The 14,290-nt window shown below is 35.5% G+C and overlaps 1 protein-coding gene across 1 annotated transcript; it reads right to left on the bottom strand.

Annotated features, from left to right (window-relative positions):
- Window positions 1–2,020: 2,020 nt before the first annotated feature.
- LOC143534505 (auxin-induced protein 15A-like) lies at window positions 2,021–2,480 on the bottom strand. The gene has a single exon (XM_077028974.1). The coding sequence runs from the start codon at window positions 2,318–2,320 to the stop codon at window positions 2,021–2,023; it is 300 nt and encodes a 99-aa protein (XP_076885089.1). The 5' UTR covers window positions 2,321–2,480.
- Window positions 2,481–14,290: the final 11,810 nt, after the last annotated feature.

The following is a 14,290-nucleotide window of genomic DNA, read 5'->3' as shown; positions in this document are numbered from 1 at the left end:
CAGATCCTTAAGTAATCATATACACTTCTATCGCTTTATGTATATACATTTGGTTAAAATTCAGCCTACAAAAGTTAAAGAACGTGAAATACGTATTTCATCCAAATGGTCATTGAGTATAGCATAGGTTATATGTAGTTCAATAAACTTGAGGTTGCTCCAAATTTGAATTTCACAAAAAATGGTTACGAATATCTATTTACAAATATGTGTAAGATCCTAGCTGATGTTCTTTACAAAAATGTTATATGATAAATTAAGTATCACAAGGCACCAAAACGTGATGCTAAATCAGCAAATACGACTTCACTACATGGAATGGTGAGCCCACCCATTGGATGGTCGTACTCATACTGTTCCTCCGGCAGTTGCAGTAGTTCTTGAAATTCTGGCCTGCTTAGGAGAGAAACACGAACCAGAAATCTTCTTTTCTCTTCTTCGCCGACATAAACTGCAAAATATCCTATCGGAATGTCCATGGGTGTTGCTGCACTCCTTCCATTCGAGAATGATCGTCTCAGAATCTGTTTTGCTTGTGTAATCCGTGGCATAAAGATGGCCATTTCTCTCAAAAGGTTTAGTAGTGTTTCTACAGGAAGGACGTTGATGGAGAAAAATGACTCGGTAAAAGACTTTTTGGAGTATGGAAGTTGTGGTTGATTTGCTTTGAAATACTGAATGGCTTAAATAGCCAGCTGGTTGCACAAGATAGTAGACATTACCACATGATTGGAAAGAAGCTTCACATGGAATTGTCTCTCTTTATCGAAAAGACCCAAAATAATTTGAATGGCATTTATGAATCCGAATGACCTGTTACAATATATATCCGACATGAAATCCCTTATGGTCCTTGTCTGATGTTAGATGCCTAATCTTTAATACGTAGGGCATTCCGCATTATAACCAAATAACCTATAATGAATTTTTTATGTGGTTCAAATGTGACCTGTTTAAGGATTAGATTTCACATTTTGGCAAACCTGTCGTAGCAATTTGTTAAAAATCAGCTGACATGGTTACAACATAACGGACCCATTGACCTTAATTACAAATATTAGGAGTATCTACGTTATTAGGATAACATTAGATAATTAAGAGATAGTTCTGTTAAATTTCAGCACAATAACCTCTGACTACATAAATCGGCAACATAAAAATATATATATTTTATAGTGACTGTTTTATCTGCTTATGATTCGTGTCTCCATAGACCTAGAGAGAATCTTTCGGTACCTTTAACGCGTAACACATACAAACTTGAATACAGGTACTAGAACTTCGACGATCATAGAAGTAGACATGATGAATTTCTTTGAAATAAAGACTTAATTAGTTGTATAATCAGGTTTAGAATAGCGGCTGTGATTGAAATTTGTTAATGACTAGCCATGAACCGTAATCCTAATAGTGAGAAATGGTATACGGCTTTTGCGATCACAGGCTAATTAATGTACATAACCCACACAAGTTGTTTGTCGTTTTTAACCATGTATTGCGTGTTACGTAACACATTTGAATAGCGGGTCGAGGCGTTCCAGCTAACCACTTATTACTAATTTGAACTTAGGGGAGTCAAGCCTGAACTCCAACTCAATCGAATTCCACATCGTTTGTGATGCACCAATGAATCGTTGTGGTTGGCGAACCAAACACAACGAATGAAACCGTGATTGATGTCAATTGCATAACTAATATGTGTATTGATCATTACTGCGTGACTCTTTCCCTTTGTTTCAATCTTTTTTTTCTATAAACAGGTCCTTAAGTAATCATATACACTTCTATCGCTTTATGTGTATAAATTTGGTTAAAATTCAGCCTACAAAAGTTAAAGAACGTGAAATACGTATTTCATCCAAATGGTCATTGAGTATAGCATAAGTTATATGTAGTTCAATAAACTTGAGGTTGCTCCAAATTTGAATTTCACAAAAAATGGTTACGAATCTCTATTTACAAATATGTGTAAGATCCTAGCTGATGTTCTTTACAAAAATGTTATATGATAAATCAAGTATCACAAGGCACCAAAACGTGATGCTAAATCAGCAAATACGTCTTCACTACATGGAATGGTGAGCCCACCCATTGGATGGTCGTACTCATACTGTTCCTCCGCCAGTTGCAGTAGTTCTTGAAATTCTGGCCTGCTTAGGAGAGAAACACGAACCAGAAATCTTCTTTTCTCTTCTTCGCCGACATAAACTGCAAAATATCCTTTCGGAATGTCCATGGGTGTTGCTGCACTCCTTCCATTCGAGAATGATCGTCTCAGAATCTGTTTTGCTTGTGTAATCCGTGGCATAAAGATGGCCATTTCTTTCAAAAGGTTTAGTAGTGTTTCTACAGGAAGGACGTTGATGGAGAAAAATGACTCGGTAAAAGACTTTTTGGAGTATGGAAGTTGTGGTTGATTTGCTTTGAAATACTGAATGGCTTAAATAGCCAGCTGGTTGCACAAGATAGTAGACATTACCACATGATTGGAAAGAAGCTTCACATGGAATTGTCTCTCTTTATCGAAAAGACCCAAAATAATTTGAATGGCATTTATGAATCTGAAAGACCTGTTACAATATATATCCGACATGAAATCCCTTATGGTCCTTGTCTGATGTTAGATGCCTAATCTTTAATACGTAGGGCATTCCGCATTATAACCAAATAACCTATAATGAATTTTTTATGTGATTCAAATGTGACCTGTTTAAGGATTAGATTTCACATTTTGGCAAACCTGTAGTAGCAATTTGTTAAAAATCAGCTGACATGGTTACAACATAACGGACCCATTGACCTTAATTACAAATATATTAGGAGTATCTACGTTATTAGGATAACAGTAGATAATTAAGAGATAGTTCTGTTAAATTTCAGCACAATAACCTCTGACTACATAAATCGGCAACATAAATATATATATATATATATATATATATATATATATATATATATATATATATATATATTCTATAGTGACTGTTTTATCTGCTTATGATTGGTGTCTCCATAGACCTAGAGAGAATCTTTGGGTACCTTTAACGCGTAACACATACAATCTTGAATACATGTTCTAGAACTTCGACGATCATAGAAGTAGACATGTTGAATTTCTTTGAAATAAAGACTTAATTAGTTGTATAATCAGGTTTAGAATAGCGGCTGTGATTGAAATTTATTAATGACTAGCCATGAACCGTAATGCCAATAGTGAGAAATGGTATACGGCATTTGTGATCACAGGCTAATTAATGTACATAACCCACACAAATTGTTTGTCGTTTTTAACCATGTATTGCGCGTTACGTAACACATTTGAATAGCGGGTCGAGGCGTTCCAGCTAACCACTTATTACTAATTTGAACTTAGGGGAGTCAAGCCTGAACTCCAACTCAATCGAATTCCACATCGTTTGGATGCACCAATGAATAGTTGTGGTTGGCGAACCAAACACAACGAATGAAAATGTGATTGATGTCAATTGCATAACTAATATGTGTATTGATCTTAACTGCGTGACTCTTTCCCTTTGTTTCAATCTTTTTTTTCTATAAACAGATCCATAAGTAATCATATACACTTCTATCGCTTTATGTATATACATTTGGTTAAAATTCAGCCTACAAAAGTTAAAGAACGTTAAATACGTATTTCATCCAAATGGTCATTGAGTATAGCATAAGTTATATGTAGTTCAATAAACTTGAGGTTGCTCCAAATTTGAATTTCACAAAAAATGGTTATGGATCTCTATTTACAAATATGTGTAAGATCCTAGCTGATGTTCTTTACAAAAATGTTATATGATAAATTAAGTATCACAAGGCATCAAAACGTGATGCTAAATCAGCAAATACGTCTTCACTACATGGAATGGGGAGCCCACCCATTGGATGGTCGTACTCATATTGTTCCTCCGCCAGTTGCAGTAGTTCTTGAAATTTTGGCCTGCTTAGGAGAGAAACACGAACCAGAAATCTTCTTTTCTCTTCTTCGCCGACATAAACTGCAAAATATCCTTTCGGAATGTCCATGGGTGTTGCTGCACTCCTTCCATTCGAGAATGATCGTCTCAGAATCTGTTTTGCTTGTGTAATCCGTGGCATAAAGATGGCCATTTCTTTCAAAAGGTTTAGTAGTGTTTCTACAGGAAGGACGTTGATGGAGAAAAATGACTCGGTAAAAGACTTTTTGGAGTATGGAAGTTGTGGTTGATTTGCTTTGAAATACTGAATGGCTTAAATAGCCAGCTGGTTGCACAAGATAGTAGACATTACCACATGATTGGAAAGAAGCTTCACATGGAATTGTCTCTCTTTATCGAAAAGACCCAAAATAATTTGAATGGCATTTATGAATCCGAAAGACCTGTTACAATATATATCCGACATGAAATCCCTTATGGTCCTTGTCTGATGTTAGATGCCTAATCTTTAATACGTAGGGCATTCCGCATTATAACCAAATAACCTATAATGAATTTTTTATGTGATTCAAATGTGACCTGTTTAAGGATTAGATTTCACATTTTGGCAAACCTGTAGTAGCAATTTGTTAAAAATCAGCTGACATGGTTACAACATAACGGACCCATTGACCTTAATTACAAATATATTAGGAGTATCTACGTTATTAGGATAACAGTAGATAATTAAGAGATAGTTCTGTTAAATTTCAGCACAATAACCTCTGACTACATAAATCGGCAACATAAATATATATATATATATATATATATATATATATATATATATATTCTATAGTGACTGTTTTATCTGCTTATGATTGGTGTCTCCATAGACCTAGAGAGAATCTTTGGGTACCTTTAACGCGTAACACATACAATCTTGAATACAGGTTCTAGAACTTCGACGATCATAGAAGTAGACATGTTGAATTTCTTTGAAATAAAGACTTAATTAGTTGTATAATCAGTTTTAGAATAGCGGCTGTGATTGAAATTTATTAATGACTAGCCATGAACCGTAATGCCAATAGTGAGAAATGGTATACGGCATTTGTGATCACAGGCTAATTAATGTACATAACCCACACAAATTGTTTGTCGTTTTTAACCATGTATTGCGCGTTACGTAACACATTTGAATAGCGGGTCGAGGCGTTCCAGCTAACCACTTATTACTAATTTGAACTTAGGGGAGTCAAGCCTGAACTCCAACTCAATCGAATTCCACATCGTTTGGATGCACCAATGAATAGTTGTGGTTGGCGAACCAAACACAACGAATGAAAATGTGATTGATGTCAATTGCATAACTAATATGTGTATTGATCTTTACTGCGTGACTCTTTCCCTTTGTTTCAATCTTTTTTTTCTATAAACAGATCCATAAGTAATCATATACACTTCTATCGCTTTATGTATATACATTTGGTTAAAATTCAGCCTACAAAAGTTAAAGAACGTTAAATACGTATTTCATCCAAATGGTCATTGAGTATAGCATAAGTTATATGTAGTTCAATAAACTTGAGGTTGCTCCAAATTTGAATTTCACAAAAAATGGTTATGGATCTCTATTTACAAATATGTGTAAGATCCTAGCTGATGTTCTTTACAAAAATGTTATATGATAAATTAAGTATCACAAGGCATCAAAACGTGATGCTAAATCAGCAAATACGTCTTCACTACATGGAATGGGGAGCCCACCCATTGGATGGTCGTACTCATATTGTTCCTCCGCCAGTTGCAGTAGTTCTTGAAATTTTGGCCTGCTTAGGAGAGAAACACGAACCAGAAATCTTCTTTTCTCTTCTTCGCCAACATAAACTGCAAAATATCCTTTCGGAATGTCCATGGGTTTTGCTGCACTCCTTCCATTCGAGAATGATCGTCTCAGAATCTGTTTTGCTTGTGTAATCCGTGGCATAAAGATGGCCATTTCTCTCAAAAGGTTTAGTAGTGTTTCTACAGGAAGGACGTTGATGGAGAAAAATGACTCGGTAAAAGACTTTTTGGAGTAGGGAAGTTGTGGTTGATTTGCTTTGAAATACTGAATGGCTTAAATAGCCAGCTGGTTGCACAAGATAGTAGACATTACCACATGATTGGAAAGAAGCTTCACATGGAATTGTCTCTCTTTATCGAAAAGACCCAAAATAATTTGAATGGCATTTATGAATCCGAACGACCTGTTACAATATATATCCAACATGAAATCCCTTATGGTCCTTGTCTGATGTTAGATGCCTAATCTTTAATACGTAGGGCATTCCGCATTATATCCAAATAACCTATAATGATTTTTTTATGTGGTTCAAATGTGACCTGTTTAAGGATTAGATTTCACATTTTGGCAAACCTGTCGTAGCAATTTGTTAAAAATCAGCTGACATGGTTACAACATAACGGACCCATTGACCTTAATTACAAATATATTAGGAGTATCTACGTTATTAGGATAACAGTAGATAATTAAGAGATAGATCTGTTAAATTTCAGCACAATAACCCTGACTACATAAATCGGCAACATAAATATATATATTTTTTATAGTGACTGTTTTATCTGCTTATGATTCGTGTCTCCATAGACCTAGAGAGAATCTTTCGGTACCTTTAACGCGTAACACATACAAACTTGAATACAGGTACTAGAACTTCGACGATCATAGAAGTAGACATGTTGAATTTCTTTGAAATAAAGACTTAACTAGTTGTATAATCAGGTTTAGAATAGCGGCTGTGATTGAAATTTATTAATGACTAGCCATGAACCGTAATGCCAATTGTGAGAAATGGTATACGGCAATTGCGAACACAGGCTAATTAATGTACATAACCCACACAAGTTGTTTGTCGTTTTTAACCATGTATTGCGCGTTACGTAACACATTTGAATAGCGGGTCGAGGCGTTCCAGCTAACCACTTATTACTAATTTGAACTTAGGGGAGTCAAGCCTGAACTCCAACTCAATCGAATTCCACATCGTTTGTGATGCACCAACGAATCGTTGTGGTTGGCGAACCAAACACAACGAATGAAAATGTGATTGATGTCAATTGCATAACTAATATGTGTATTGATCTTTACTGCGTGACTCTTTCCCTTTGTTTCATTCTTTTTTTTCTATAAACAGATCCTTAAGTAATCATATACACTTCTATCGCTTTATGTATTTACATTTGGTTAAAATTCAGCCTACAAAAGTTAAAGAATGTGAAATATGTATTTCATCCAAATGGTCATTGAGTATAGCATAAGTTATATGTAGTTCAATAAACTTGAGGTTGCTCCAACTTTGAATTTCACAAAAAATGGTTATGAATCTCTATTTACAAATATGTGTAAGATCCTAGCTGATGTTCTTTACAAAAATGTTATATGATAAATTAAGTATCACAAGGCACCAAAACGTGATGCTAAATCAGCAAATACGTCTTCACTACATGGAATGGTGAGCCCACCCATTGGATGGTCGTACTCATACTGTTCCTCCGCCAGTTGCAGTAGTTCTTGAAATTCTGGCCTGCTTAGGAGAGAAACACGAACCAGAAATCTTCTTTTCTCTTCTTCGCCGACATAAACTGCAAAATATCCATTCGGAATGTCCATGGGTGTTGCTGCACTCCTTCCATTCGAGAATGATCGTCTCAGAATCTTGTTTGCTTGTGTAATCCGTGGCATAAAGATGGCCATTTCTCTCAAAAGGTTTAGTAGTGTTTCTACAGGAAGGACGTTGATGGAGAAAAATGACTCGGTAAAAGACTTTTTGGAGTAGGGAAGTTGTGGTTGATTTGCTTTGAAATACTGAATGGCTTAAATAGCCAGCTGGTTGCACAAGATAGTAGACATTACCACATGATTGGAAAGAAGCTTCACATGGAATTGTCTCTCTTTATCGAAAAGACCCAAAATAATTTGAATGGCATTTATGAATCCGAACGACCTGTTACAATATATATCCAACATGAAATCCCTTATGGTCCTTGTCTGATGTTAGATGCCTAATCTTTAATACGTAGGGCATTCCGCATTATAACCAAATAACCTATAATGAATTTTTTATGTGGTTCAAATGTGACCTGTTTAAGGATTAGATTTCACATTTTGGCAAACCTGTCGTAGCAATTTGTTAAAAATCAGCTGACATGGTTACAACATAACGGACCCATTGACCTTAATTACAAATATATAAGGAGTATCTACGTTATTAGGATAACAGTAGATAATTAAGAGATAGTTCTGTTAAATTTCAGCACAATAACCTCTGACTACATAAATCGGCAACATAAAAATATATATATTTTATAGTGACTGTTTTATCTGCTTATGATTCGTGTCTCCATAGACCTAGAGAGAATCTTTCGGTACCTTTAACGCGTAACACATACAAACTTGAATACAGGTACTAGAACTTCGACGATCATAGAAGTAGACATGTTGAATTTCTTTGAAATAAAGACTTAACTAGTTGTATAATCAGGTTTAGAATAGCGGCTGTGATTGAAATTTATTAATGACTAGCCATGAACCGTAATGCCAATTGTGAGAAATGGTATACGGCAATTGCGATCACAGGCTAATTAATGTACATAACCCACACAAGTTGTTTGTCGTTTTTAACCATGTATTGCGTTTTACGTAACACATTTGAATAGCGGGTCGAGGCGTTCCAGCTAACCACTTATTACTACTTTGAACTTAGGGGAGTCAAGCCTGAACTCCAACTCAATCGAATTCCACATCGTTTGTGATGCACCAATGAATCGTTGTGGTTGGAGAACCAAACACAACGAATGAAAATGTGATTGATGTCAATTGCATAACTAATATGTGTATTGATCTTTACTGCGTGTCTCTTTCCCTTTGTTTCAATCTTTTTTTTCTATAAACAGATCTTTAAGTAATCATATACACTTCTATCGCTTTATATATATATATACATTTGGTTAAAATTCAGCCTACAAAAGTTAAAGAATGTGAAATACGTATTTCATCCAAATGGTCATTGAGTATAGCATAAGTTATATGTAGTTCAATAAACTTGAGGTTGCTCCAACTTTGAATTTCACAAAAAATGGTTATGAATCTCTATTTACAAATATGTGTAAGATCCTAGCTGATGTTCATTACAAAAATGTTATATGATAAATTAAGTATCACAAGGCACCAAAACGTGATGCTAAATCAGCAAATACGTCTTCACTACATGGAATGGTGAGCCCACCCATTGGATGGTCGTACTCATACTGTTCCTCCGCCAGTTGCAGTAGTTCTTGAAATTCTGGCCTGCTTAGGAGAGAAACACGCACCAGAAATCTTCTTTTCTCTTCTTCGCCGACATAAACTGCAAAATATCCTTTCGGAATGAACATGGGTGTTGCTGCACTCCTTCCATTCGAGAATGAGCGTCTCAGAATCTTGTTTGCTTGTGTAATCCGTGGCATAAAGATGGCCATTTCTCTCAAAAGGTTTAGTAGTGTTTCTACAGGAAGGACGTTGATGGAGAAAAATGACTCGGTAAAAGACTTTTTGGAGTATGGAAGTTTTGGTTGATTTGCTTTGAAATACTGAATGGCTTAAATAGCCAGCTGGTTGCACAAGATAGTAGACATTACCACATGATTGGAAAGAAGCTTCACATGGAATTGTCTCTCTTTATCGAAAAGACCCAAAATAACTTGAATGGCATTTATGAATCCGAACGACCTGTTACAATATATATCCAACATGAAATCCCTTATGGTCCTTGTCTGATGTTAGATGCCTAATCTTTAATACGTAGGGCATTCCGCATTATAACCAAATAACCTATAATGAATTTTTTATGTGGTTCAAATGTGACCTGTTTAAGGATTAGATTTCACATTTTGGCAAACCTGTCGTAGCAATTTGTTAAAAATCAGCTGACATGGTTACAACATAACGGACCCAGTGACCTTAATTACAAATATATAAGGAGTATCTACGTTATTAGGATAACAGTAGATAATTAAGAGATAGTTCTGTTAAATTTCAGCACAATAACCTCTGACTACATAAATCGGCAACATAAAAATATATATATTTTATAGTGACTGTTTTATCTGCTTATGATTCGTGTCTCCATAGACCTAGAGAGAATCTTTCGGTACCTTTAACGCGTAACACATACAAACTTGAATACAGGTACTAGAACTTCGACGATCATAGAAGTAGACATGTTGAATTTCATTGAAATAAAGACTTAACGAGTTGTATAATCAGGTTTAGAATAGTGGCTGTGATTGAAATTTATTAATGACTAGCCATGAACCGTAATGCCAATTGTGAGAAATGGTATACGGCAATTGCGATCACAGGCTAATTAATGTACATAACCCACACAAATTGTTTGTCGTTTTTAACCATCTATTGCGTTTTACGTAACACATTTGAATAGCGGGTCGAGGCGTTCCAGCTAACCACTTATTACTACTTTGAACTTAGGGGAGTCAAGCCTGAACTCCAACTCAATCGAATTCCACATCGTTTGTGATGCACCAATGAATCGTTGTGGTTGGCGAACCAAACACAACGAATGAAAATGTGATTGATGTCAATTGCATAACTAATATGTGTATTGATCTTTACTGCGTGACTCTTTCCCTTTGTTTCAATCTTTTTTTTCTATAAACAGATCCTTAAGTAATCATATACACTTCTATCGCTTTATGTATATACATTTGGTTAAAATTCAGCCTACAAAAGTTAAAGAATGTGAAATACGTATTTCATCCAAATGGTCATTGAGTATAGCATAAGTTATATATAGTTCAATAAACTTGAGGTTGCTTCAACTTTGAATTTCACAAAAAATGGTTATGAATCTCTATTTACAAATATGTGTAAGATCCTAGCTGATGTTCTTTACAAAAATGTTATATGATAAAATAAGTATCACAACGCACCAAAACGTGATGCTAAATCAGCAAATACGTCTTCACTACATGGAATGGTGAGCCCACCCATTGGATGGTCGTACTCATACTGTTCCTCCGCCAGTTGCAGTAGTTCTTGAAATTCTGGCCTGCTTAGGAGAGAAACACGAACCAGAAATCTTCTTTTCTCTTCTTTGCCGACATAAACTGCAAAATATCCTTTCGGAATGTCCATGGGTGTTGCTGCACTCCTTCCATTCGAGAATGATCGTCTCAGAATCTTGTTTGCTTGTGTAATCCGTGGCATAAAGATGGCCATTTCTCTCAAAAGGTTTAGTAGTGTTTCTACAGGAAGGACGTTGATGGAGAAAAATGACTCGGTAAAAGACTTTTTGGAGTATGGAAGTTGTGGTTGATTTGCTTTGAAATACTGAATGGCTTAAATAGCCAGCTGGTTGCACAAGATAGTAGACATTACCACATGATTGGAAAGAAGCTTCACATGGAATTGTCTCTCTTTATCGAAAAGACCCAAAATAACTTGAATGGCATTTATGAATCCGAACGACCTGTTACAATATATATCCAACATGAAATCCCTTATGGTCCTTGTCTGATGTTAGATGCCTAATCTTTAATACGTAGGGCATTCCGCATTATAACCAAATAACCTATAATGAATTTTTTATGTGGTTCAAATGTGACCTGTTTAAGGATTAGATTTCACATTTTGGCAAACCTGTCGTAGCAATTTGTTAAAAATCAGCTGACATGGTTACAACATAACGGACCCAGTGACCTTAATTACAAATATATAAGGAGTATCTACGTTATTAGGATAACAGTAGATAATTAAGAGATAGTTCTGTTAAATTTCAGCACAATAACCTCTGACTACATAAATCGGCAACATAAAAATATATATATTTTATAGTGACTGTTTTATCTGCTTATGATTCGTGTCTCCATAGACCTAGAGAGAATCTTTCGGTACCTTTAACGCGTAACACATACAAACTTGAATACAGGTACTGGAACTTCGACGATCATAGAAGTAGACATGTTGAATTTCTTTGAAATAAAGACTTAACTAGATGTATAATCAGGTTTAGAATAGCGGCTGTGATTGAAATTTATTAATGACTAGCCATGAACCGTAATGCCAATTGTGAGAAATGGTATACGGCAATTGCGAACACAGGCTAATTAATGTACATAACCCACACAAGTTGTTTGTCGTTTTTAACCATGTATTGCGCGTTACGTAACACATTTGAATAGCGGGTCGAGGCGTTCCAGCTAACCACTTATTACTAATTTGAACTTAGGGGAGTCAAGCCTGAACTCCAACTCAATCGAATTCCACATCGTTTGTGATGCACCAATGAATCGTTGTGGTTGGCGAACCAAACACAACGAATGAAAATGTGATTGATGTCAATTGCATAACTAATATGTGTATTGATCTTTACTGCGTGACTCTTTCCCTTTGTTTCAATCTTTTTTTTCTATAAACAGATCCTTAAGTAATCATATACACTTCTATCGCTTTATGTATATACATTTGGTTAAAATTCAGCCTACAAAAGTTAAAGAATGTGAAATACGTATTTCATCCAAATGGTCATTGAGTATAGCATAAGTTATATGTAGTTCAATAAACTTGAGGTTGCTCCAACTTTGAATTTCACAAAAAATGGTTATGAATCTCTATTTACAAATATGTGTAAGATCCTAGCTGATGTTCTTTACAAAAATGTTATATGATAAAATAAGTATCACAACGCACCAAAACGTGATGCTAAATCAGCAAATACGTCTTCACTACATGGAATGGTGAGCCCACCCATTGGATGGTCGTACTCATACTGTTCCTCCGCCAGTTGCAGTAGTTCTTGAAATTCTGGCCTGCTTAGGAGAGAAACACGAACCAGAAATCTTCTTTTCTCTTCTTTGCCGACATAAACTGCAAAATATCCTTTCGGAATGTCCATGGGTGTTGCTGCACTCCTTCCATTCGAGAATGATCGTCTCAGAATCTTGTTTGCTTGTGTAATCCGTGGCATAAAGATGGCCATTTCTCTCAAAAGGTTTAGTAGTGTTTCTACAGGAAGGACGTTGATGGAGAAAAATGACTCGGTAAAAGACTTTTTGGAGTATGGAAGTTGTGGTTGATTTGCTTTGAAATACTGAATGGCTTAAATAGCCAGCTGGTTGCACAAGATAGTAGACATTACCACATGATTGGAAAGAAGCTTCACATGGAATTGTCTCTCTTTATCGAAAAGACCCAAAATAACTTGAATGGCATTTATGAATCCGAACGACCTGTTACAATATATATCCAACATGAAATCCCTTATGGTCCTTGTCTGATGTTAGATGCCTAATCTTTAATACGTAGGGCATTCCGCATTATAACCAAATAACCTATAATGAATTTTTTATGTGGTTCAAATGTGACCTGTTTAAGGATTAGATTTCACATTTTGGCAAACCTGTCGTAGCAATTTGTTAAAAATCAGCTGACATGGTTACAACATAACGGACCCATTGACCTTAATTACAAATATATATGGAGTATCTACGTTATTAGGATAACAGTAGATAATTAAGAGATAGTTCTGTTAAATTTCAGCACAATAACCTCTGACTACATAAATCGGCAACATAAAAATATATATATTTTATAGTGACTGTTTTATCTGCTTATGATTCGTGTCTCCATAGACCTAGAGAGAATCTTTCGGTACCTTTAACGCGTAACACATACAAACTTGAATACAGGTACTGGAACTTCGACGATCATAGAAGTAGACATGTTGAATTTCTTTGAAATAAAGACTTAACTAGATGTATAATCAGGTTTAGAATAGCGGCTGTGATTGAAATTTATTAATGACTAGCCATGAACCGTAATGCCAATTGTGAGAAATGGTATACGGCAATTGCGAACACAGGCTAATTAATGTACATAACCCACACAAGTTGTTTGTCGTTTTTAACCATGTATTGCGCGTTACGTAACACATTTGAATAGCGGGTCGAGGCGTTCCAGCTAACCACTTATTACTAATTTGAACTTAGGGGAGTCAAGCCTGAACTCCAACTCAATCGAATTCCACATCGTTTGTGATGCACCAATGAATCGTTGTGGTTGGCGAACCAAACACAACGAATGAAAATGTGATTGATGTCAATTGCATAACTAATATGTGTATTGATCTTTACTGCGTGACTCTTTCCCTTTGTTTCAATCTTTTTTTTCTATAAACAGATCCTTAAGTAATCATATACACTTCTATCGCTTTATGTATATACATTTGGTTAAAATTCAGCCTACAAAAGTTAAAGAATGTGAAATACGTATTTCATCCAAATGGTCATTGAGTATAGCATAAGTTATATGTAGTTCAATA

The sequence above is a fragment of the Bidens hawaiensis genome, unplaced genomic scaffold, assembly GCF_021521415.1.
Source record: "Bidens hawaiensis isolate Kalapana, Puna unplaced genomic scaffold, B.hawaiensis_p1.1 tig00010169_1, whole genome shotgun sequence".
In the NCBI taxonomy this organism is placed as follows: domain Eukaryota; kingdom Viridiplantae; phylum Streptophyta; class Magnoliopsida; order Asterales; family Asteraceae; genus Bidens; species Bidens hawaiensis.
This window is presented reverse-complemented; position numbering and strand designations above follow the sequence as displayed.